Here is a 26,438-nt window from a genome sequence, read left to right as displayed (position 1 = left end):
ATGCAGCGTCAAGGGTAACCGCAACCATGGTCTCCGAGCTGATAGTCCATACTGCTGCAAACGTCGTCGAACTGTTCGTGCAGATGGTTGTTGTCTTGCAAATGTCCCCATCTGTTGACTCAGGAATCGAGACGTGACTGCACGATCCGTTACAGCCATGTGCATAAGATTCCTGTCATCTCGCCTGCTAGCGATACGAGGCCGTTGGGATCCAGCACGGCGTTCCGTATTACCCTCCTGAACCCACCGATTCCATATTCTGCTAACAGTCATTGGATCTCGACCAGCGCGAGCATAAATGTCGCGATATGATAAACCGCAATCGCAATAGGCTACAATCCGACCTTTATCAAAGTCGGAAACGAAATGGTACGCATTTCTCCTCCTTACACGAGGCATCACAACAACGTTTCACCAGGCAACGCCGGTCAACTGCTGTTTGTGTATGAGAAATCGGTTGGAAACTTTCCTCATGTCAGCACGTTGTAGGTGTCGCCACCGGCGCCAATCTAGTGTGAATGCTATGAAAAGCTAATCATTTGCATATCACAGCATATTCTTCCTGTCGGTTTAATTTCGCGTCTGTAGCACGTCATCTTCGTGATGTTGCAATTTTAATGGCCAGTAGTGTATGTACCGCACTGTGGACACAGGCCAACAAGAACACTATTTATTTTTTTTATTTATTTATTTATTGTTCCGTGGGACCACATTTAGGAGAAGTCTCCATGGTCATGGAACGAGTCAATACATGAAATTATAACACGATTGTAGAACACATAAAATGAAACAAGTCGTTAGTTTAAATAAAGAAAATCAAGAATGTAACACTGGAATTTGCTTAATTTTTTATCTCTTCCAGGAGCTCCTCGACAGAATAGAAGGAGTGAGCCATGAGGAAACTCTTCAGTTTAGACTTAAAAGTGTTTGGGCTACTGCTAAGATTTTTGAGTTCTTGTGGTAGCTTATTGAAAATGGATGCAGCAGAATACTGCACTCCTTTCTGCACAAGAGTCAAGGAAGTGCATTCCACATGCAGATTTGATTTCTGCCTAGTATTAACTGAGTGAAAGCTGCTAACTCTTGGGAATAAGCTAATATTGCTAACAACAAACGACATTAAAGAAAATACATACTGTGAGGGCAATGTCAAAATTCCCAGACTATTGAATAGGGGTCGACAAGAGGTTTTCGAACTTACACCATACATAGCTCGAACAGCCCGTTTTTGAGCCAAAAATACCCTTTTTGAATCAGAAGAATTACCCCAAAAAATAATACCATATGACATAAGCGTATGAAAATATGCGAAGTATACTACTTTTCGTGTTGAAATGTCACTTATTTCAGATACTGTTCTAATGGTAAATAAAGCGGCATTTAGTTTCTGAACAAGATCCTGAACATGGGCTTTCCACAACAGCTTACTATCTATCCGTACGCCTAGGAACTTGAACTGTTCCGTCTCGCTTATAACATGCCCATTCTGTCTGATTAAAATGTCAGTTCTTGTTGAATTGTGGGTTAGAAACTGTAAAAACTGAGTCTTACTGTGATTTAGCATCAAATTATTTTCCACAAGCCACGAACTTACTTCATGAACTACATTATTTGATAATGTTTCAATATTACACACAAGATCCTTCACTACCAAGGTGGTGTCATCAGCAAACAGAAATATTTTTGAATCACCTGTAATACTAGAAGGCATATCATTTACATAAATAAGGAACAGCAGTGGCCCCAGCACCGACCCTTGGGGAACGCCCCATTTAACAGTGCCCCATTGGGACTGAACATCATTACCACTCTCAATATTGCGGAGGATTACCTTCTGCTTTCTGTTCTTAAAGTAGGAGGCGAACCAATTGTAAGCTACTCCCCTTACTCCATAATGTTCCAACTTCTGCAGTAATATTTTGTGGTCAACACAGTCAAAAGCCTTCGTTAAATCAAAGAAAACACCTAACGTTCTCAACCTTTTATTTAATCCGTCCAAAACCTCACAGAGAAAAGAGAATATAGCATTTTCAGTTGTTAAGCCATTTCTAAAACCAAACTGTACATTTGACAGCAAATTATGTGAATTTAAATGCTGCAGTAACCTTGTATATACAAGCCTCTCGATAACTTTAGCAAACACCGATGGCATAGAAATAGGTCTATAATTGTCAACATTATCCCTGTCTCCCTTTTTATAAAGTGGCTTCACTACCGAGTACTTTAATCGGTCAGGAAACCGACCACTGCTAAAGGAAAAGTTACAGATATGGCTAAGTACTGAGCTAATATACGTGGAACAATACTTCAGTATTCTGCTAGATACCCCGTCATATCCATGAGAGTTCTTGGTCTTTAGTGATTTAATTATTAACTCAATCTCCCTCTTGTCAGTATCATGGAGGAGCATTTAAGGTAACAGTCTCGGAACACTTTTTTCTAAGAGCGCTATATGATTCCCTGTTGGGACTAGGTTTCTATTTAGTTCACTTGCTATATTCAGAAAGTGATTATTAAGTACTGTACATATATGCGACTTATCAGCAATACGGACATCCCCACTACGCACTGATTCTATATCCTCGACCTGTCTCTGCAGACCAGCCACTTCCTTTACGACTGACCATATGGTTTTAATTTTATCCTGAGACTTAGCTATTCTATCTGCATACCACATACTTTTTGCCTTCCTAATAACTTTTTTAAGCACCTTACAATACTGTTTGTAATGGGCTGCTGCATTTAGATTTTGACTGTTTCTAACGTTTTGATATAATTGCCACTTTGTTCTACAAGATATTCTTATCCCTTTAGTCAGCCACCCAGGCTGCCTGTTTGTGCTAGTACCCTGTTTTAAACGTTCTAACGGAAAGCAACTTTCAAAGTGCACGAGAAAAGTCTTGAGGAAAGCATTATATTTATCGTCTACTGTATCAGCACTATAAACATCTTGCCAATCTTGTTCCTTGATAAGGTTTACAAAAGTCTGTACAGCAACTGGATCAGCTTTCCTAAAAAGTTGGTAACTATATTTAACATGTGTTGAAGCACAAAAATCTTTTAGACTTAAAATTTGTGCATCATGATCTGAAAGGCCATTCACCTTTTTGCTAACAGAATGCCCTTCTAATAATGACGAATGAACAAAAATATTGTCTATGGTTGTTCTACTGTTCCCTTGCACTCTCGTTGGAAAGAATACGGTTTGCATAAGATTATATGAATTAGGGAGGTCTACCAGCATCCTTTTCCTTGCACAATCACTTATACAATTAATATTGAAGTCACCACATATAACTAACTTTTTGTATTTCCTATAAAGTGAACCAAGAACCTCCTCTAGCTTTAGCAAAAATGTTGTGAAATCGGAGTCTGGGGATCTATAAATAACAACAGTAAGAAGTTTAGCTCCACTAAATTTAACCACACCTGCACAACATTCAAACACCTTTTCAGTGCAGTACTTTGAAACATCAATTGACTCAAATGGGATACCGTTTTTCACATACATGGCTACTCCCCCACACCGCAAAGAGCTCCTAGAAAAGCTGCCAGCCAACCTGTATCCTGGTAAAGGAAGCCTCTGAATTATCTCCTTATTTAAGAAGTGTTCAGATATACCAATAATTTCAGAGTCAACATCTATAAGCAGTTCACTAACTTTATCTCGAATACCTTGTATATTTTGATGAAATATACTAATTCCCTCATTAATCGGATACCCAAGCTTTGTAGAAAGTGGTTTCTTTGTTAGAGAGACTTCCCTTAAGCAGGAATACCTATCAGCTGACTTCAATCTAAAAAAGGTACAGCTCTAACACCCACAACTACCGGAATTTTCCCATGAGTGATCTCACCACCCCCACCTATGCTGTCACCTATAAGTTTTGCCAACCTCCCCTTCCCATACCTGTTGAGGTGCAGGCCATGTCTAGTGAAACCCGTCCTACTGATAGACTCCACCGACACCACTGAAATGTGACTCATGCCTTCTGTCATCAGCGCACCCCCAAGTCTCATGTTATTACGCCTGACGGCTATATTAAGATGAGGCCGATCGTGACGCTGAAACAGTTCCACGAAATGCACATTCGTGTTGCCAGTCTGAGTGGCTATCTTTTCCAGGTCACCATCTATGTCATACTTCCCATCCCTACCAATACTATTACCAGCCCCACCCACAATCACTACCTGATCCTCTTTAGTAAAATCCCTACATAACCCCCCTATGTTAAAAGTCACCTGAGCCAATCCTGCATTAGGCTTCACAATGCTGGTGACCTGGTACTCACTCCCCAAAACTTCCTGCAACTGCTGGCCTACACCTCTACCATGAGAACTACCTAACAGCAGAACCTTCTTCTTTCTCTTAGACTTTGCAACTGTCCTAGCCACCGTAACTGCTGAGGTCTGCTGCATACTTCCTACATCTACAGCTACTAGAGATTCCTCTCCACTAGACTCTGACAGTTGGTCATATCTATTACAAACACCAATAGTAAAACTATCTGAAAATCTCCTTCTCCTAGCAGATCTCTTGCCAACAGCCAGCTCCCATTCCCCAACCCCCTTCTCCCTCCTCATCCTATCTAGCTCCTCCTGTGCGTTTTTCAACTGCACCTGAAGGGCACAGATCTTACGCTCCTGCTCCTCTATCAACTTACTCTTGCTACATAACCTGCAGTTCCAGGAGAGGATCTCACCAGAATGCCCACTGGCTTCCCCACTGCATTCCCCCCAGTGAAAATACTTCGAACAAGTCTCACACCGCAATCCACTACTCACGAACCTACGGCAAAGCCCACACTTCTCACTCATGGTAAAATTTTACAATTATTGAAACAAGAAAACAACTTTATCTAAGTTCCGCTACTACAATAAGAAGATGTTAAAAACTGACTACAATTATCACAAACTTGCTCTACAAGGGAAGTAACTACTATTATTGAAAGTATTAATCAACAACAAATGAGAATATAACAAAATACTAACACAGAAAGAAAATCAAACGTCTAATGACAGTAACGAAACTGAAAGCAGTTCGCAAAAATTTCTTCTGAAGTTATTTCACCGGAAAACACCAAGAACACCGGTTGAAGACCACTAAAGTTCCTAAATAAAATACTATACACAAACAATTAATTAGTACTTAGCTTTCGATGCGCCGCTACAGCTGCAACTGGTCAGCGCGGAATGTAAACACGGGTAAGAGGTTAAGTTGCTCGATACGAAACACTCACAAATATCAGGCCACAACACACGAAATGCAGAGGTGAATGAAGAAACCACTAATAAGTCACTTATATAGTAAATATTATCACAAAAACAGTTAAAATATATATCTGAAAACTAAAAATAGATGAAAACTTAGAGAGCGATCTCACACGCAGTCACGCGCTTATGACGTCACACCAAAGTATGGAATGGCTAGCTGCTGCATAATAGATGCGTACAGAGGAGATTGCTTAGCAGTTACTTGTGCATCCTACCTTAGAATACTGCTCTTGTATGTGTGAGCAATACTGAGGACGTAATGTAACATCGAACACGTTCGAAGAAGGGTGGCGTGTATTGTAAATAATTTGTTTGACTCACGGAACAGCATTGCGGATATGTTGAAGAACGTGGCTCCGCAAACGCTTGAAGATAAATGGCAGTTATACTGTGAAAACGTACTTACAAAATTGTGAATACTAGTATTAAGTGACCAGTAGAAAACCTGCTTACAAAACTGTGAATACTAGTATTAAGTGACCAGTAGTCGTCTTGCAAGTGGTGAGGAAGGGTGAGTGGGAGCAGCTCATTAAACAACCAGAGTCCGTTTCCCTCGCGATGGCAGCACACTGTCATAGCATTATAGTACACACCTCAACAGCAGCTACCACGGAGAAGCTGGATTTTGATACAGTGTCGGTGCCAGAAGACCCGTGGCGTCTGCACTGCAAAGGCTTCGGACTGCATCTTGGGCGCGACATGATTTAAACAATGGAAGGCAACGGGAAACCACGACTGTTATTTGCGTCTCCAGGGGGGGGGGGGGGGGGGGGTCTGATAGGAGCCTCACTTCAGAATGCGCAGATCAGCCTAAACCATCTGCGAATCATTTAACGCATAGCAGCCTGAATTGTGCAGACATGTAAGCTTCCTATATTGGAGGGAGAAATGCATGTTCGTGATGTAGGTGTACTTGAAACCAGCATGACAAACTGGAAATGGTGTGGTCACTTTGTGATCCATGTAAAGAATACGGTGTATTTTTTTGGAAGTGAGGGTGGTAGTATAAATTGCAAACCTGGGTAATCCAGTCATTGCTACCAGCCCATTTGTCATAGAATAATTTCCACTAAAATTAATGCTTCTCTTTACATGATCAAAATCATTCGGGTTTACGCTCCTACAGCAGATTCATCGAACTTAGAAAACGATGAGTTTCGTGAGCTGCTAGACCACCATCAGAAAGATACCGAAAAAGGAAACATTAGACTACCAGAATGATTTTAATGCGAAGACAGGGGAGACTACATACGCTGGGCATACGAGACCTGTGGCTGGGCTTCACGGCTCGGGACTGAGAAATAAACGTGAGGAGCAGATACTGGAATCTTGTGCCAACAACAACTTATCCAATCGAATACCCTTCTCCAACATCATCCACAACGTCATTGCATATAGATTTCTTCTGGCGATAGCGACAGTAATCTCACTGATTTCATTTCGGTGAGGCAACATTGCCATTGTTTAGTCCTGTATCAGTAACCATACAACGCTATCCTTGGAAATATGGATAAAATTGAAATTGATCAATAACGTAACAGTAAGACAAGTTCATGTTACAGAAAAAACAGTCTCGGAGATTTTGGTGAAAGAATAAGACCGAAAGTCAAGCAAGTAATGGAAGAAGATGTAGCCTCCCCCCCCCCCCCCCCCCCAATCGTGAGACACAATGAAGGAAATAAACACTTTGTCTCTTCCTGAGAGATCCCTCAAGCAAAGCACCCCCAGATTTCGAGCACTCCTCTACTGCTGATCAGAGAGAGGAGCGCTCTGTACAGACACGGCACACATGCTGCCCAGCTTGAAGAAGTGTACAAAGTACTTAGCTGCAAACCACAGCACAGCTGCTCAGCTGTCAAGACACAATATCTCACCGCTGTTTGTAATAATGCAGACCAGCATCATGAGGTAAAGCAAAAGCATGGCCTTTTCACGAATGTAAACAGATTTACCTGGGAGTTCAAAGCGCGCCATGGTTCATAGAAGATGTAAATGGCAATCTCAATACTGACATGACAGAAACGATAAGTGAAAACAACTCTGTGAAACCATGTATTGCAAAAGAAACAATATCGACGAAGAAAACATTTACGTGGAATCAGATACGGAACCTAATATTCTACCTCAGTGAAATTGAAAATACCATCAAGCATTTCAAAAACAACAAAGTCGCAGTTATAGATAGCGGTCCCAGGAAATGCTAACTGTGATGGAAGAAGAAGGCATACATGTTTTACATTTAATAATGTGATATGGTTCAAATGGCTCTGAGCACTATGGAACTTAGCTTCTGAGGTCATCAGTCCCCTAGAACTTAGAACTACTTAAACCACCTAACTAAGCTAAAGACATCACACACATCCATGCCCAAGGCATGATTCGAACCTGCGACCGTAGCGGTCACGCGGTTCCAGACTCCCCTTCCCATACCTGTTGAGGTGCAGGCCATGTCTAGTGAAATTGCCATGGTTTAAATCAAATGCCGCTTACAGGTCCCTTAAATGATCTTACAGGTTCCTTAAATGATCTGGAAATAGGGAATGATTGTGGATATCTAGGATCCCTCGTCAGTGACACAAGAAAATGTGATAAGGAAATAAAAAGACGAATCAGCCTTGGCTGAGTCGCAGTGGTTAAATTGACTAAGGTCTGGCAGAATTGGGTAACATCCGAAACAACAAAAATATTCTTGGTGGAATCATTGGTGTTGCTTGCGTTATTGTACGGCTGCAACACGTGAACCATGAAAGCTAGAGGCGAGAAAAAAACATGCCTTTGAGATGTGGTGCTGGCAGAAGGTTACACTTACTGTGGACAGAAAGAAGAAAGAAAGAAGAAATAATGCTTCCATTATGGAAGAGCTTAGCTCTAGGCGTAGTGTATCATCCTGTGCTAGTCAAACATAATTCCACTTCCTTGGGAACATTCGAAGGGTAGAAGGGGGATAATTTAAAAAAGGCAAAATGTAAGGCAAAAGACAACAATGAAGAGCAGCAAGTAGATCACTGGGTCAAGCAAAGAACAGTGCCGGCCTGCTGCTTCACCTTGTCTTAAGAAGAGTGGAAGATTGCTGTGGATGGCAATGTGTGATCGAAGATTCATTTATTTAAGAAATGAATAAAGAGATGAGGTTGTGATACTCAGAAATGAGTAACTTGTTGTTGTTTTTTATTATGATGTTGATGATGTTGTTATAAGAAGCAACTGCTACATCCATTTAAAGTAGTTTGGTCCATGTTTCTTCTACTACTACTACCTCCACTACTACTACTGCTGCTGCTAATAATAGTAATAATAATAATAAATATGTATAGGGGATGTAATCATATTGCAGTACCACTGCCCACCTCAGAATCGATAGCTGCCCCTTTAGAGAACGACTAGACTGTGTGTTAGTGGTTCATGCGTGAACTTTAATTGTGGGCAGTAGTAATATGACCACTGAGTGGTTTACGGAACGCTAACTGTGGCATTGCCAGAAACAACTAAAACTTCCGCTATAGTAGTTATAGCAGAAGTTATACGCAGAAGTACTGTCCAGTCTCATAGTCCATACGCTGTAGTGCTGTAGGACATATTCAGAGCTCAGACATCATGAGGTGTGTCTCACAGAAGATCACCTCCACGCCAATCAAGATGGAATCCGAAAATATCGATCAAGTTAAAGCCCGCCTGCACTTTCCTCGCATGACCTGAAAGGCGGTGTTCAGGGCAATCAGGTTATGCTGTATTTCTGAACTGCTGGGAAGAATTTGATTCTGTTCCACACTGAAGATCATCAAGAACAGCAGGGTCGTATGTGGCATCAAACAAAAATTGTAACTGGATTGAGGATTTCTTTGCAGGCTGGACACAACATATTATTTTAAGTGGAGAGTCATCAACGGAAGTAGAAGTGCTACGAAATTGATTCACTTTTCGCTACTCTGGATTGATCTCAGATGCTTGTGACAAATGAAAATTTGTGACGCAGTGGGGCTCGAACCCAGACTTCCCACTTATCGCCAGCGGTCGCCCAACCACTTCGGCTACCCGAGCACGCCTACATATCTCGTGGAGTCCGCAACCCTTATACTCTTACAGGGAGACACAAATATTTTATCGTCAATTTAGCCTGCTGAGGTATGGATACATTATTGATGATTGTAATATCTGTGTTAATACTGTGTCTGTATCTTCAAATTACAATGCCCGTGGATTTGAGTTCCAATTCGGCACAAATTATCATTCGTCACAAACAGCAGACGTCAAAACGGATTCTCAAAATGCAAATCAGTTTCGCATTATTTACGGCAACTGTAATCGTCAGAATAGTCTCTGTTCATTCAGACATGCAGGCGTGTCGAAAGGACATTGTAATGTGAAGATACAGACACTGTATAAAGACAGACATTGTAACTATGAAAAAAAGAAAAGGTAGCTTCAAGCATGGTTCGGGGATGTCTGTTCGAGATCTTTTATCAAATACTACGGAAAAAATACTCTACAAATATCCTCTCAGAGCTTGATAATGTTAGGCAACTTGTTTTAAATGTTCAGAAATAATTTCCTGTTTTGTCTCTTTGTCCATGTTCAGCAGTTTGGCTATGTTTGATACGATCAATATTTCTGTATTCTTTACATATAACCTATGAATTAAAGATGTGGTTCAACTTAGGCTACCATATTTAAGACTCAGTTTCTCCTCACGTACCAGAAGCGCGTGACCTGTTGTGAAATTCAGATTCATTTTCCCGGTGTCCTTTCTGAGCTGCATTTTCCTCTGTTCATTGTGTGAAAGCCCTTGGTTCGATATTTGTACACCAGATACTGGGCAGTGCGCATCAGTTATTTGATCTGTATGTAATTTGCTCGTTTGTACCAGAATGACTCCTTCACCTTGCACTCAAGTAGACACTGTTTCAACACTTCTAGACGGATCAGTATTGTGTCCTGGAACGGTATTTGGACGTGGGACGTGTTCTTTGCGGGTACTGAGCGATCTTACTGACTGTGAGCATCCGAGCATGATCCTACTTAGGTACGCAGAAGTACTTCTGTGAGGTTTGGGAAGTAAAAGAGCAGTACTTTCATAATTTTAGCTGTGAGGGGGAATCACGAGCCGTGACTCGCTAGCTCAGTTGGTTCAAGTGCCAGACTGAAACATGATTTTAATCCGTGAGGAAATTTCACCCACTGGTATCATCGCAGTCCTGTAAAATTTCATCAGTTGTCTTTTCTAATCTGGGTTTTTAGCACTCTACTTAAATTGTACCTCAAATTGTGTTAAATTTTAAGTTGTGCGTAATATGAGTTTCCAGGGGCAGATGTGGACTCTGACCACAATCTATTGGTTATGAACTGTAGATTAAAACTGAAGAAACTGCAAAAAGGTGGGAATTTAAGGTGCTGGGACCTGGATAAAGTCGTTTTTGAAAGTATTTGTATGGAGTGTAGCCATGTACGGAAGTGAAACATGGACTATAAACAGTTTAGACAAGAAGAGAATAGAAGCTTTCGAAATGTGGTGCTACAGAAGAATGCTGAAGATTAGATGGGTAGATCACATAACTAATGAGGAGGTATTGAACAGAATTGGGGAGAAGAGGAGTTTGTGGCACAACTTGACTAGAAGAAGGGATCGGTTGGTAGGACATGTTCTGAGGCATCAAGGGATCACCACTTTAGTTCTGGAGGGCATGGTGGAGGGTAAAAATCGTAGAGGGAGACCAAGAGATGAATACACTAAGCAGATTCAGAAGGATGTAAGTTGCAGTAGGTACTGGGAGATGAAGGAGTTTGCACAGGATAGAGTAGCATGGAGAGCTGCATCAAACCAGTCTCAGGACTGAAGACAACAACAACAACAACAACAACAACATGAATTTCGTCAAAGGGTTAAACTGTAGATTCAACAGAGATAAACTTGTCGAAATGTTTAACAGGTGTCTATTATTTACAACCAAATTGCAGCAAGCTAGTGATCTGCCACAAGAAGACGGAGAGCATAAGAAGACAGAGACTGTATTACTGATAAGAGGTATCGCGATCGTATTTTTACATTACTTTCATTAATTGAAACTGTGTTTGTTATGACATATCTTCAGAGCTCGGAACTGTTACTTGGTTGTACACACAACTAATCATGCAGTGTTTGTAAAAGCACGTTATGTGGTAGACGCAGGCCAAATGAATGTTCAATATTTATTGTTTGCAAAATGGTTTCTTAAAAGATATGTGTTGTCTAACTTATTATTTTTGCTTTCGTTTCAGATGGTTCCACTTGTTACTGTGACATCGTCCATTAATAAGATATGCAGGATGGACTCTCATCAAACTGAAAATACCCAGAATTACATTACCGTCATACCTATTGAGTACCCGAGAAGCAGGGTGTACCCTCAAACACAGGAATATGTGGTCGATCAGTACAGGTAAAGTTACAAAATCGTTATGACTTTAGTGGCCGCTTGTTAATAAACTGCCTGATGGCTTCTATCTTGAGTTCTTCGACCGACGTTCGTCTGATGAATTTCCTGACATTTCGCCAGCATGAACGGCTGGCATTCTCAAAGTTTCACCCTCCATTGCCGGTGGTGAACTGGAGCCGAGCTCGCGACCGCAGACTATATGTACCTGGCGCGCCAACGTCCGAGGGCTTCTCCGCGGTCATTTCCGGTGCGGTTCTCCTCTTGCTGCCTGCGACGGTCGTTCTCTTCAGCACGGGAAGTCAGCATCCGTTTACCTCTAGGCTTTCTTCTTTCTTGTTTAAGCTACTCTCGTGTTTGTGTATTTCTGTAGCTTCCGTGAACAAGCGCGTGTGATAGCTCTTCTCTACAGCCAGAATTTCCGTGTCGTCTAGTTTTACTACGTGGTCAGCCTCACACAGCGCTGCCACGGCCGAATTCTCCACCTTCCCCAACCTGCAAAGCCGTTGAGTTCTGTGATCCTGGGATTGATCGATCGTCCAGTCATTCCAACATAAATTTTCCGCGTGTGCGTGGTATGCGGTGTACTCCCGACATTGCAAGTGGGTCCCTTTTCTCTTTTGCCAATCTGAGACGCTCTTTGATCTTCTCAGTCGGTTTGTAAATAGTCTTTACGTCGTGTTTGAGCGATATACGGCCGATTCTGTCCGTCACGCTGGAAATGTATGGCAGAAAGCCCGTACCCGACATTTCTTTTTCTGCTTTGTCACTTGGCCCTTGTTTGGCTCTGCTATACTTCTAATTTAACTTGTGGAGTACCCATTGCTCCTCAGAACACTTTCCAGGCGTGCATTTCGCGTCTGAGTTGCTGCGACTCACATTTTCGTCTTGCTCGCGTTACGAACGTATACTGATCGTGCCTCTTTTCTGGCTCCGGTGGTGAATTGATAGTTTGTGCAGGTATCGGTCCGTATGTGTCGGTTTTCGATACGTGCTGTGTACCAGGTTTTCAGCATCCCTTGTGACCAGCACAACTAGAAATGGCAGTTTTTTGACCTTTTCTATTCCATGGTAAATTTTGTGTTGGCATGGAGGCTGTTCAGGTGTCTTAGAAAGTGAGAGAACTTGTCCTCACCATGGCTTGACACAACTAAGGTATCACCGACGTATCTGTACCACACCTTAGGTTTGCAAGATACCGAATCCAGTGCTTCTGCTTCGAAATGTTCCATGAAGAAGCTGGCCACCACTGGTCTAAAGGAATATCCATGGCGACGCCTTCCAACTGTTTGTAGAAGTTGCTATTCTGCGGGAAATAGCTCATGGCGAGACATGCATGAAAGAGCTTGGTTATATCTTGGGGGGGAAATGGAACCCATGTGCTCCACAGAGTAACCGAGTGGCACTTCCGTAAACAACATCAAACCTGGCAAAACACTTGGCCTCTCTGCTCCAGTCACGCGTGGGGAAGACTGATACATACATACATAAAGGAATCAGGCCATTTCACAGAGAAGCTGAAGAAAGTAGAAGTTGCGCAATCGTTATTAGTGGAAGAAAGAAGACGTTCAAGCTATTAAGAATTTTAACGCCGACAAGGGAATGCGACAGTCGACCGAAGATTATCCGCAGAAGATCCAGGACCTATTACACCCGCCGACGTACTGAAAACAAAGCGCACGCCTGACGTAGCATATCACACGGAATACGAATCAGTTAATCAATGCGATTTCTCTGCCAGCGCACATACGGAGGAACCTGCGCAATACAGAAGCCCTATCACCTCGGCTGTATGGATCACCTAAGATCCATGAGAATAACGTTCCACCAAGACCGACTGTCAGCGCTCCTGGCTCACCCACGTATAAACTGGCAAAACACTTGGCCTCTCTGCTGCAGCCGCACGTGGGGAAGACTGACACGTGCACAAAGGGCTCAGAGAATCTGAAGGAACTGAAACTTGCACCAAACGACGTTCTGGCCAGCTTTGATGTTGTTTCTTTGTTCACGAAAGTTCCACTTGCTGACACTCTGGAGCACGTCGGTTCCATTTTCCTTCAAGACATCACAAAGCTCTTTCATGCACGTCTCACCACGAGCTATTTCACGTGGAATGACAACTTCTACAAACAGCTGGAAGGCATCGCCATGGGTAGTCCTCTTAGCCCAATGGTGGCCAACTTCTTCACGGAACGTTTTGCAGCAGACACACTCGACTCAGCACCTTGTAAACCTAAAATGTAGTACAGAAACGTCGGTGATACCTTCGTTGTGTGGAGCCATGGTGAGGAACAATTCGGTGACTTCCTAAGACACTTGGACAGCCTCCATGCCAATATAAAATTTACCATGGAATAGAAAACGCCAAAAACTACCATTTCTAGATGTGCTTGTCACAAGGGATGGTGAAAACCTGGGACACTGTGTGTATCGAAAACCGACACATACGAACCGATACCTGCACGAATTATCAGATCATTACCCGAGCCAGAAAAGAGGCATGACCAGTGCGCTCATAACGCGAGCAGGACGAGTATGTGAGTCGCAGCAACTCAGACGCGAGATGCACACCTGGAAAGTGTTCTGAGAAGCAATGGATACTCCACAAGTTATATCAGAAGTATAACAGAGTCAAACACTCGGCGAAGTGACACATCAGAAAAAGAAATGTCGGGTACTGCCTTTCTGCCACACATTCCGAGAGCGACGGACAGAATCGGCCGTATGAAGCGCAAACACGGCGTGAAGAGTGTTTACAAACCGACAAAGATCAAAGAGTCTCTGATCGGCAGAGGAGTAAAGGGACCCACTTGCAATGTCGGGAATACACCGCATACCATGCATATGCGGAAAAGTTTATGTCGGAATGACTGGACGATCGATCAACACCAGAATCACAGAACATAAGCGGCTTTGCAGATTGGTGCAGGTGGAGAAATCGGCCGTGGCAGAGCACGCGCTGAGTGACGCCGACCGTGTAATAAAATTCACCGACACGGAAGTGCTGGCTGTAGAGACGCACTGTCACACCCGCTTGTTCAGAGAAGCTGTAGAAATACTAAAACACGGGAATAGCTTCAACAAGAAAGAAGACTGCTTTTCACCAGAAATGACTACGGAGAAGCCGTCGGACGTTGGTGCGTCAGATACATATAGTCTGTGACCGGGAGCTCCACTCCAGTCCACCACTAGCAATGGGGGATGAAACTTTGACATTGCCAGTCAATCATGCTGGCGGAATGTCAGAAAAATCATCAGACGAACGTCACTTAAGAACCCGGGACAGAAGCCAACAGGCAGTTCGTCGCAGGTAGAGTTGCGAAACGTGCAGATTATGTTAAATTTAACTATATATGCAAATATACTTCTTTCATATTTTTTTCCAACATTTTCCTGCTTCATATTTTGATATTACATATTTTAAGTTATTATCAGTGTTACAGTTCTAGATACAAATCTCATAAGAAGAAAAAAATTTATTTTATTGTCTCTAAATTAGAGATAGGCAGTCCGCTCCTGAACTGACTGAAAGAGCCAGATCTTTCTAAAGACTGGAGGATGGATGATTCAGAAAAAATGAGTGGTAGCTCTTCTGACTTTATATGCCTCTGGTGACTTGTACGAGCGGGATGAAAAGTGCAGCCTAGGCCGCTTCAAGGGCGCCCCACCCCACATCCTTAAGAAAACGTTTCCCACGCTACAAAAAATGTGTACACCATGTGCACATGTGGATTTGCATACATTACGAGTGCCTAAAGCTTTTCTCTTCCACGAAAACAGAAAAAAAGAAAGCTCCGTTTTTTTTCGATTTATTGGCTGGTGGGTAGTATCCATTCAGCCATCTCAGTAGTAATACCAATTATGACGATATGAAAGTAAACAGAACACTTTACCCTGTCTCTGGGAAATAAAAAAAAGTAAATAAGTAAGTAAATAAAATCGACCCAGCCAAGAATCGAACTTTTGTTCCTCCGCTTCAGAAAAGGTCTCCGACTCGATATCCTTGAAGAGCTGGATATTTTCCAACATCTGTCGCTTAAAGACGGTTTTGCTCTTAATGAACAATTGCAGTTGCGCAATAAAAACTTCTTTCAGTGTTTAGAGCCGTTACATACAACTGCTAGACTTTTGGAATTTTCCTGACAGTGGCGTCGGTAATGTCTGTTTCCCTTATTCAACTGTCATTGTCAGTCTTCTACTTTAAAAACTACCTGTAAAAAGGCTTATTTACTATTTTTGCAAATTTTCATATAGCCTATTATCTGGGTACTATACGTTACTTACTACTGTATACCTTCAGTTATGTACGGGCGCTGATGAGCGCGCAGTTGAGCGCCGCACAAACCAAACATCATCATCATCATCGTCACCCAACAGCTGTGTAATTTCGCTCTGAGCGCAGATGTTTGTAAGTTTGCCGCTTGGTTACTAGATGGCACTACTATTCCTCGTGTCCATCTCTTGTCAGTGTCGGCTTACGTGCCGTTTAGTCTGATGCCTCTTGCGCTGTGTACCGTAAGTGCCGGTCTTAGCCGACTACGGGAGTTAACTTGTGCCGCCGCTTGCAACTATGATTTAACTATTCTGTGATAACTGTCTATCTGTTTTGTTATTACCTATATTCTTGACTCATGGAACAAAAGCATGTCATTTGACGATAGCACTGTTGCTGAAAATTTAAAAGTTGACATGTGATTTCACGTAAGTACAGTTTTCTGCTTTTTATTTGAGAATTTTCACATATGTAACTTTGTGATCCTACCCCCATGAACCATGAACCTTGCCGTTGGTGGGGAGGCTTGCGTGTCTCAGCGATACAGATGGCAGTACCGTAGGTGCAACCACAACGGAGGCGTATCTGTTGAGAGGCCAGACAAACGTGTGGTTCCTGAAGAGCGGCAGCAGCCTTTTCAGTAGTTGCAGGGGCAAAAGTCTGGATGATTGACTGATCTGGCCTTGTAACAATAACCAAAACGGCCCCGCTGTGCTGGTACTCCGAACGGCTGAAACCAAGGGGAAACTACAACCGTAATTTTTCCCGAGGGCATGCAGCTTTACTGTATGGTTAAATGATGATGGCGTCCTCTAGGGTAAAATATTCCGGAGGTAAAATAGTCCCCCATTCGGAACTCTGGGCAGGGACTACTCAAGAGGACATCGTTATCAGGAGAAAGAAAACTGGCGTTCTCCGGATCGGAGCGTGGAATGTCACATCCCGTAATCGGGCGGGTAGGTCAGAAAATTTAAAAAGGGAAATGGTTAGGTCAAGGTTAGATATCGAGGGAATTAGTGAAGTTCGGTGGCAGGAGGAACAAGACTTTTGGTCAGGTGAATACAGGGTTATAAATACAAAATCAAATAGGGGTAATGCAGGAGTAGGTTTAATAATCAATAAAAAATAGGAGTGCGGGTAAGCTACTACAAACAGAAGAGTGAATGTATTATAGTGGCCAAATAGACACGAAGCCCATGCCTACTACAGTCCCATGCCTACTACAGTAGTACAAGTTTATATGCCAACTAGCTCTGCAGATTACGAATAAATTGATGAAATGTATGATGAGATAAAAGAAATTATTCAGGTAGTGAAGGGAGACAAAAATTTAATAGTCATGGGTGACTGGAATTCGAGAGTAGGAAAAGGGAGAGAAAGAAACATAGTGGGTGAATATGGATTGGGGGAGAGAAATGAAAGAGGAAGCCCTCTGGTAGAATTTTGCACAGAGCATAACTTAATCATTGCTAACACTTGGTTCAAGAATCATAAAAGAAGGTTGTATACATGGAAGAACCCTGGAGATACTAGAAGATATCAGATAGATTATATAATGGTAAGACAGAGATTTAGGAACCAAGTTTTAAATTGTAAAACATTTCCAGGGGCAGATGTGGACTCTGACCACAATCTATTGGTTATGAACTGTAGATTAAAACTGAAGAAACTGCAAAAATGTGGGAATTTAAGGAGATGGAACCTGGATAAACTGAAAGAACCAGAGGTTGTACAGAGTTTCAGGGAGAGCATAAGGGAACAATTGACAGGAATGTGGGAAACAAATACGATAGAAGAAGAATGGGTAGATTTGAGGGATGAAATAGTGAAGGCAGCAGAGGATCAAATAGGTAAAAACACGAGGGCTACTAGAAACCCTTGGGTAACAGAAGAAATATTGAATTTAATTGATGAAAGGGGAAAATATAAAAACGCAGTAAATGAAGCAGGCAAAAAGGAATACAAACGTCTCAAAAATGAGATTGACAGGAATCGCAAAATGGCTAAGCAGGGATGGCTAGAGGACAAATGTAAGGATGTAGAGGCTTATCTCACTATGGGTAAGATAGATACTGCCTACAGGGAAATTAAAGAGACCTTTGGAGAAAAGAGAGCTACTTGTATGAATATTAAGAGCTCAGATGGAAACCGAGTTCTAAGCAAAGACGGGAAAGCAGAAAGGTGGAAGGAGTATATAGGCATAGAGGGTCTGTACAAGGGCGATGTACTTGAGGACAATATTGTGGAAATGGAAGAGGATGTAGATGAAGATGAAATGGGAGATACTATACTGCGTGAAGAGTTTGACAGAGCACTGAAAGACCTGAGTCGAAACAAGGCCCCAGGAGTAGACAACATTCCATTAGAACTGCTGACGGCCTTGGGAGAGCCAGTCCTGACAAAATTCTACGTTTTGGAGAACAAAATGTATGAGACAGGCGAAATACCCTCAGATTGCAAAAAGAATATAATAATTCCATTCCCAAAGAAAGCATGTGCTGACAGATGTCAAAATTACGGAACAATCAGTTTAATAAGTCACAGCTGCAAAATACTAACGCGAATTCTTTACAGACGAATGGAAAAACTGGTAGAAGCCGACCTCGGCGAAGATCAATTCGGATTCCGCAGAAATGTTGGAACACGTGAGGCAATACTGACCCTACGACTTATCTTAGAAAATAGATTAAAGAAAGGCAAACTTACATTTCTAGCATTTGTAGACTTAGAGAAAGCTGTTAACAATGTTGACTGGAATACTCTCTTTCAAATTCTAAAGATGGCAGGGGTAAAATACAGGGAGCGAAAGGCTATTTACAATTTGTACAGAAACAAGATGGCAGTTATAAGAGTCGAGGGGTATGAAAGGGAAGCAGTGGTTGGGAAGGGAGTGAGACAGGGTTGTAGCCTCTCCCCGATGTTATTCAATCTGTATATTGAGCAAGCAGTAAAGGAAACAAAAGAAAAATTCGGAGTAGGTATTAAAATTCATGGAGAAGAAGTAAAAACTTTGAGGTTCGCCGATGACATTGTAATTCTGTCAGAGACAGCAAAGGACTTGGAAGAGCCGTTGAACGGAATGGACAGTGTCTTGAAAGGAGGATATAAGATGAACATCAACAAAAGAAAAACGAGGATAATGGAATGTAGTCAAATTAAATCGCATGAGGGAATTAGATTAGGAAATGAGGCACTTAAAGTAGTAAAGGAGTTTTGCTATTTGGGGAGAAAAATAACTGATGATGGTCGAAGTAGAGAGGATATAAAATGTAGACTGGCAATGGCAAGGAAAGTGTTTCTGAAGAAGAGAAATTTGTTAACATCGAGTATAGATTTAAGTGTCAGGAAGTCGTTTCTGATAGTATTTGTATGGAGTGTGGCAATGTATGGAAGTGAAACATGGACGATAACTAGTTTGGACAAGAAGAGAATAGAAGCTTTCGGAATGTGGTGCTACAGAAGAATGCTGAAGATAAGGTGGGTAGATCACGTAACTAATGAGGAGGTATTGAATAGGATTGGGGAGAAGAGAAGTTTGTGGCACAACTTGACTAGAAGAAGGGATCGGTTGGTAGGGCATGTTTTGAGGCATCAAGGGATCACAAATTTTGCATTGGAGGGCAGCGTGGAGGGTAAAAATCGTAGAGGGAGACCAAGAGATGAATACACTAAGCAGATTCAGAAGGATGTAGGTTGCAGTAAGTACTGGGAGATGAAAAAGCTTGCAGAGGATAGAGTAGCATGGAGAGCTGCATCAAACCAGTCTCAGGACTGAAGACCACAACAACAACAACAACATTGCCATATGTTAGTTTGATTGACTCTGCTTTCCGCTCGTAATCGGTTTTATTTTCCTGGATATGCGGTCGTTTGTATGCTCGATGTGCAGTGTCTCCAAGATGCCTGCACTGTTTTCGCTCTTCCATTAGCCAAGGTGAAGGTTTTCCCTTCAGCTTTCCGGTCGTTGGTGGAGCATATTTATTGTGTAATAGAGTTACTTTGGTAGTAAATCGATGGAGTTGGTCTTTCGCATCCAGAAATGGTATGGAAGTCGTGTTCCCACTTACCTCTTGTGCCTCCACTGCAAGTTAAGGCACACTGATACACGTAAAGTCTCTGTATGTTACACACGTTATTCCTTGCATATTTTAGAGAGTATGTCCTGAATAGTATGTTGTAAGCTGATATTCTCGGTACGAATTTCTTTGCTTGTGGATTTCGTGACAAATATACAGGTTATTCTAAATGATGGACCCATTTTCAATACTTCATTCTTGTTCAAGTACAAATCCAAAACGAACAAGCTTTATACCAATGAAAAGAGGAAGTATTTTTCATAATGTTTGATGTCAACTAATAAATTTAATAATTTGTAATTAATTTGTTTTTGATTATCATTTAATAATTAGAAATGTGATAAATGTTCAATGCGGCCACTGTTGGCAGCACGTCAAACATCAACGCGGTCGCCAATCTTGTCTCAACACACACGAGAGCTATCTGCTGTTGCCGAGTGCACGGCAGCAGTGGATCCGTCAAAATGAGTTGAAAGTGATGGCCAAGTATGTTCTACAGTAACAGTACAGCAGACACATTGGTAGAACTAGTGGCTGCATGAATAGACTAGTTCATGCCATCACCCTCAACCGCGTTTCATTTACAACAACCAGTAAGCAGTTTTTTTAATATTATAAAGCCGCTCACATTAAATAAAAGTATGGCATTGGATGTCAGCTTTTAAAAATGATTTGCAGAGAATACCATCCTTTCTCTATAGCTGAAGAGACAGAATATAGGGTATATACTTAGCACAGATTATAATTAGCCAAGTGGAAAAACTTTGTAAAACTCTGTAATGCCAGTTTGCTATTTTGTCAGAAACTGACATTTTGAGCCCGTGATTGTGTACAAAATATATTTTGGCTATTACATAGAAGATTACAGCAACTAGGTACTTTCTACAATGCTATTTATTTCTTTAAACAGCGCCGTTTCCGGTTTCGAACCGACAGGTTCATCTTCAGACGGCCAGCTCACCTTTTACATTAGATTTCGCCGTTTGTTTCCCCAGCTGACGAGACTTCTTTGGGGTGGTGGTGCGGATGAAGAATCCGCGCCATTTTGTACCAGTGCACTTACGGTTGTAATATCACCATCTTTATATACAACCACCCTAGATGTGACGAAACTTCTGAGTGTGTGAGTGGTGCTTTACATTATGTGCACATATATGTTACAGTCAAAACCTGTTTTTAGTTAGAACGCGTTCTTAGTAGTTAAAACTAGTTTTACTGAGCCACTTTGTCAAAACGCGATTTGCCTAGTTAAAACTAGTTTTAACCGACTTTCTCTTTTGAGCAGCAGTAAATTGTAGTTGTAACTAAGGCTATCAGTATCAGCTAGTTTGAACTAGTAAGAACGCATTCTAACTAAACTAGACAGAACTAGTTTTGACTAAATTTATTTACAGGCAAATATTAAAATTAAGAGCAACTATGTGTTAATTGAAATAAAAAAACAGCATTTTTGTGTTGTGCAATGCAATATTTATTGGAATATTGATCATACAGCCAAACACATTCCAGATAGTGAAAACAAGAGGCGCGGACACGAGAATGGCGAGTGTTGGTGCAGACTGGATGACAACGGGAGAAACATACCGAGACAAACGCGTGTGTACTGTGAGGAGTGCGATGTTGGATTGTGTGCAATACCATGCTTTGAGCTAAGAGTCAGTTCTAATAAATATTCTTCAAGAAACTTTGTTTCCTTTAGATCTACCACTAAAACCCTTCCTCATTACATAAAAATTAACAATAAATAATGTTTAATTCTGCAACAGCGTTACTGCTGTGAAAACCTTCGAATTGTTAGGTATTCAGTTGTTAGATAATCGCTTGCGCCCACAACAATGGCACATAAACGTGTCAAATACGTGCCGCTACAATGAGTGCTAGAGGCGCGGAAAGAATTACACGCGCGGCAACAGTTCTAGCCGCCTAAACTCCCCGCCCGAGCAGAGCCGCAGCGGCCGACGATAGCCCGCCCGCCACTGGCCGCTTTTCGCCACAACAAACAACACACGTAGTCCAGTCAAATAGCAGATACACCTCGCAAAAGGTGGGGTAGAAGAGTTTATTTTTTCAACTCGTTCATATGGTTGGAAAGATTAGAAAACCGAGTTTTGCCAACAAAATTTCGCTTGGCAAAGCTTTCTGCAGTCAAAAAACTTAGAAAACTTCGGCCTTTTTTCAGTTTTTTCAAAATATCTCCGTTTTTTTTGCTCCTATCGCTTTAACGTCTATTTTCTTTTTTAAAGAGCGCAAAATTCTGTACAAATTTGATTCTTGCCATTTTTTTCTACTCGCAATATCTAAGGCGCTACAGCGCCTCAAAAAATACCAATTTTTTCAAATTTTGAGCATAGTGGCAAGATACCTTATTTTTGAACACTATTTTTTCAGTTTCTGTTTGTGTAGTATAAATACGTTATACATCATGTTATAAGTTGGAATTTACTACCTCACTTTCAGGTATTCAATTTCTCTGTATGCAACATGAGGATTGCTGGGCACCCAACTATTGTGATTCTTACATCACTAGCTGAAGTTCACTATGGGCCACCTCAGCCCTGGTATTTGTAAAACTATAAATATAAAAATACATCATTAAGACACACACACACACACACACACACACACACACACACACACACACACACGCACGCAAAATAAATTTTCTCAGGTAACTGAACTATTATTAGCAGCAATAGGCAACCTAATTACGTAGGTGAGTATTCTTGTGTATAAAAGTCACACAGTTGACATTAAAAATAAGTAGCTTTATTAAAATTAAAATGCATTGTCAGTTACTAAAAAATGTTGACAGTTCTTGGTGTGTCATACTTGTAATATCGCACTTTAGCGCACTTGAGACAGGTATGAGCATCACTTCCAACGTTTTGATGGGCCAGGTTCCTCAGTGTCACCAGAAATACCTTGAGTTACGGATTCAGGGTCTGTACCTAGAGTTGATCCCAGATTGACCTCTTCTTTAAACAGCGAGTCAGCCTCAGCAAGTTCGTGGATTTCGTCAGCGGTTTCAACATCCTCCATAACATCTTCTTAACTGTCTTCGTATAAAAATTTTGGCACGGTTTCACAGTTGACCCCTATACATTTCTTGCAGATTGAAGAACATTGCAAACCCGCTTTTCTGCAGGAGCACGCTCCGCCACAGTTCAGCTTGCATGAGCATGAAACAATGTGAAGAAGTGCTTCAGGTGCTGGATCTTGGCTCATTATAACGGGTATTGGACCGTGGTCACTGTGATTCCAGCCCCATTTCTCAGGAGGTTTCCAGTTTCCCATCCAACTTTGGACTTGTTGGTGAGTCCGCAACGAATGATGTTGTGCAGCATCTTGTGTAGGTGGCAACCGTGCAAGATTCAGTTTGCTTTTTGTGGCAGACGTGGCGAATAGCTGGTACCGCAAATGGTCTAGTCTGTGGGAACTGCTGACACCCCCACTATACAATGCGATAGTAACCTGTTCTCCTGCTGTTATTATTTCTTCACGGGTAGCATGTGGTTTAGCGAACGTGCAAAGCGCTGAGGTTAGGTGTTCATTTTTCGCAACAATACTCCAAAAAAAAGTGGATGTTGTTTGACATCCGCTAAAGGCGTGAGTGAACAGAATATATTCACTGTCAGACTTGTAAGATGCAGTGGAAAACCACTTGTCTTCTGCATTTCCTCTACCTGGCTTTAAGAAAAATAAGTTTTCAATGCCTTGCCGCAAACCGGTCATGAGCACAAGCAGGTCAACAGCTTCTCCTACAGTGACAACACTTGCAAAATCTTTGGTTCTTGAAATGACAGACGTTACAGTCATAACGTCAGCACCTTCTTGTGCCTGGTGCACTTCAATGCTGCACTCCAGGAATTCCTTTTTGAGAAGTGTGATCAAACGCGTCTTGTTTCGTTCGTTGCACAAGAACTCGTCCCGAGGGACTTGGTTCACCATCTCTGATTCAACCACAACGTCAGCCGAAGGACCTACGAAGCCTCTCAGCACTCTTTGAGCTACATTTGTCTCCCTCACGTGGATACCCATTAAAAACAATAGCAAATTGAGATTCAAAATGACGTTGCAGGTAAGAAACATAGCTTTGGGCTATTGACTTGAAGCAAACATTTCGAGTCCAAGTCACTTTGTGGATTAGGTACATTCCATCAAAGACAAAAAATTTACTCGGTCCGCCTGACTTTACATCTTCCACTGGAACGAAGGCATTGTAGAATGAAGATTTTGTTTCTTTTCGCATGCCTTTTTATGAGAATAGGGACATTAGGTAAGGAGCAAGTTCATATTCCAGAAAGGCTTTTAACTCTTCTTCACTTTGTTTCATTAAAAAATCCTTTGGACAAGAGTTAAAGGATCAACAGGAGTAATTTCAGTGCTCCCAGCTTTTACAGAGAGGAGAGTCACAACTTTATCTTTTCTACGGAACTTTACATCGTGGATATTGTCACCAACTATTCTTTTCATGCCTTTTCCCCCTCTTCGTGACACATATGACAATTAACATCCGACAATCGCCTTCCGCCTGCCATAGAATAAATACGCTTTTGTCCGCTAAAGAACAATCCCTACATACTTTTTCTTATAACTGATCATTAACGTCAATCAACTGTTGAAAATGTACGGCACCTGCATGCAATCGTATTACATATTTTAACACAAATAAACTTCACCCAATCCGACGTGAATGTGTTCGTAGTTTCTGAATATAATGCTGTTTGTCTGGCTCTGCAGCAGAGTGAGATGGTAAATTCTAATGAGTAACATGAGTAATATGTTTATACTACACAAATAGAAACTGAAATAACTGTTCAAAAATTAGGTAATTTGCCCCTTTGCTCGACATTGGAAAAATTGGTATTTTTTGACGCGCTGTAGCGCCTTAGATACTGGGAGTAGAAGAAAATGGTAACAATCAAATTTGTAGAGAATGTTGTGCTCTTTAAAAAGATAATCGAACGTCAAAGGGATAGGAGCAAATGAAACTGAGATATTTTGAAAAAACTGAAAAAAGTTTTTTGACTGCAGAAAGTTTTCCCAAGAGAAATTGATGCCAAAACTTGGTTTTCTAACCTTTCCAACAATATGAACGAGTTAAAAAAATAAAATCTTCTACCCCACCTTTTGCAAGGTACAGGCTTTTTTTCTGAAAGTTTCACTGGACTAACGGTCAAGGGGTTAAGCACGCGCAGAGCAGCTTGTGCGTATTTATCATGGCAGATCTAAATCGAGAAAGACGATGGAAAGAAGAATTTGTGAGAAGGATGTTACAGATTGAAGAACGCGACAAAAGAAAAGACGATGGAAAGAAGAATTTGTGAGAAGGATGTTACAGATTGAAGAACGCGACAAAAGAGAATACCACTAAAATGTTATGACAAAAGAATCTTACGATAAATTAGTGGACGAAACTGAAGAAGCACAGTCAGCTGAGAAAAAGACACAGAAACAGCACAGAAGATTAAATCGATTCGAGGTTATTAATATTTGTGGTACCAGGAAGTTAGTAACAAGAAAAGAGCCTGTGAAGTACTAAAGCAGCTCCTCAGGACGTTGGTCATGGAGGTCGAGACAGATTAAAGGTTGAAACTTCAAGAAAATATGCAAACATAACAGTGGAGATAACAAACATTTATCTACGGTATGTTGATGATTTTCACTTATGGACCGTCTGACAGCAACTGAATAAAACACAATTTTAGTGCCATACGCGTTTCGCCTTTATTTTCTGCAAGCCATCATCAGTGGCAGGTTGCGTAGACAGTTTCTTACATATTACGCTCCTGTTGCATTTTTGGTCTTGTTCTTCTTCCTATGAGCGCCAATTTGCTGTTTTTTCTGCATTCCACAGCACTATGCAATGTTTTGCATTAAAAAAAGCGTTCAGTGCATAGTGCTGTGGAATGCAGAAAAAACAGCAAATTGGCGCTCATAGGAAGAAGAACAAGACCAAAAATGCAACAGGAGCGTAATATGTAAGAAACTGTCTACGCAACCTGCCACTGATGATGCCTTGCAGAAAATAAAGGCGAAACGCGTATGGCACTAAAATTGTGTTTTATTCAGTTGCTGTCAGACGGTCCATAAGTGAAAATCATCAACATACCGTAGTATTACGCGCAACTGAGGAGGACAGGACCAAAAAATTGAACATTTATCTGTCTATGTGTGAAACTTGTCAGTGCAAAAGGAGCATTAAGAAGGGGGGGGGGGGGCATGTTTCGAAACCTATACTTCATTCAGAAACAAACAGTCGTTGCCAAGTTGATCTGATCGACATTCGAAGTCATGAAGATCGTGGATTTAAGTATATAATGGTGTACATGCACTGCAAAGTAAGAGGGCAAAGGAAGTGGCACATCATTTAGCAGATATGTTTTTGATATTTGGTGCTCCTCGTAT

General features: G+C 41.5%; 1 protein-coding gene across 6 annotated transcripts in view; it reads left to right on the top strand.

Moving 5' to 3' along the window:
* Positions 1 to 26,438, top strand: part of LOC124545923 (putative FERM domain-containing protein FRMD8P1) — a 349,046-nt gene that overhangs the window by 114,093 nt on the left and 208,515 nt on the right. For all 6 annotated transcript variants that reach the window (XM_047124887.1, XM_047124901.1, XM_047124924.1 and 3 more), the window contains one exon: positions 11,527 to 11,687. In XM_047124887.1, coding sequence (XP_046980843.1) covers positions 11,527 to 11,687 — 161 coding nt within the window. The remainder of the gene's footprint in view (positions 1 to 11,526; positions 11,688 to 26,438) is intronic.

Source organism: Schistocerca americana, chromosome 1 (assembly GCF_021461395.2).
Source record: "Schistocerca americana isolate TAMUIC-IGC-003095 chromosome 1, iqSchAmer2.1, whole genome shotgun sequence".
Lineage (NCBI taxonomy): Eukaryota > Metazoa > Arthropoda > Insecta > Orthoptera > Acrididae > Schistocerca > Schistocerca americana.
This window is presented reverse-complemented; position numbering and strand designations above follow the sequence as displayed.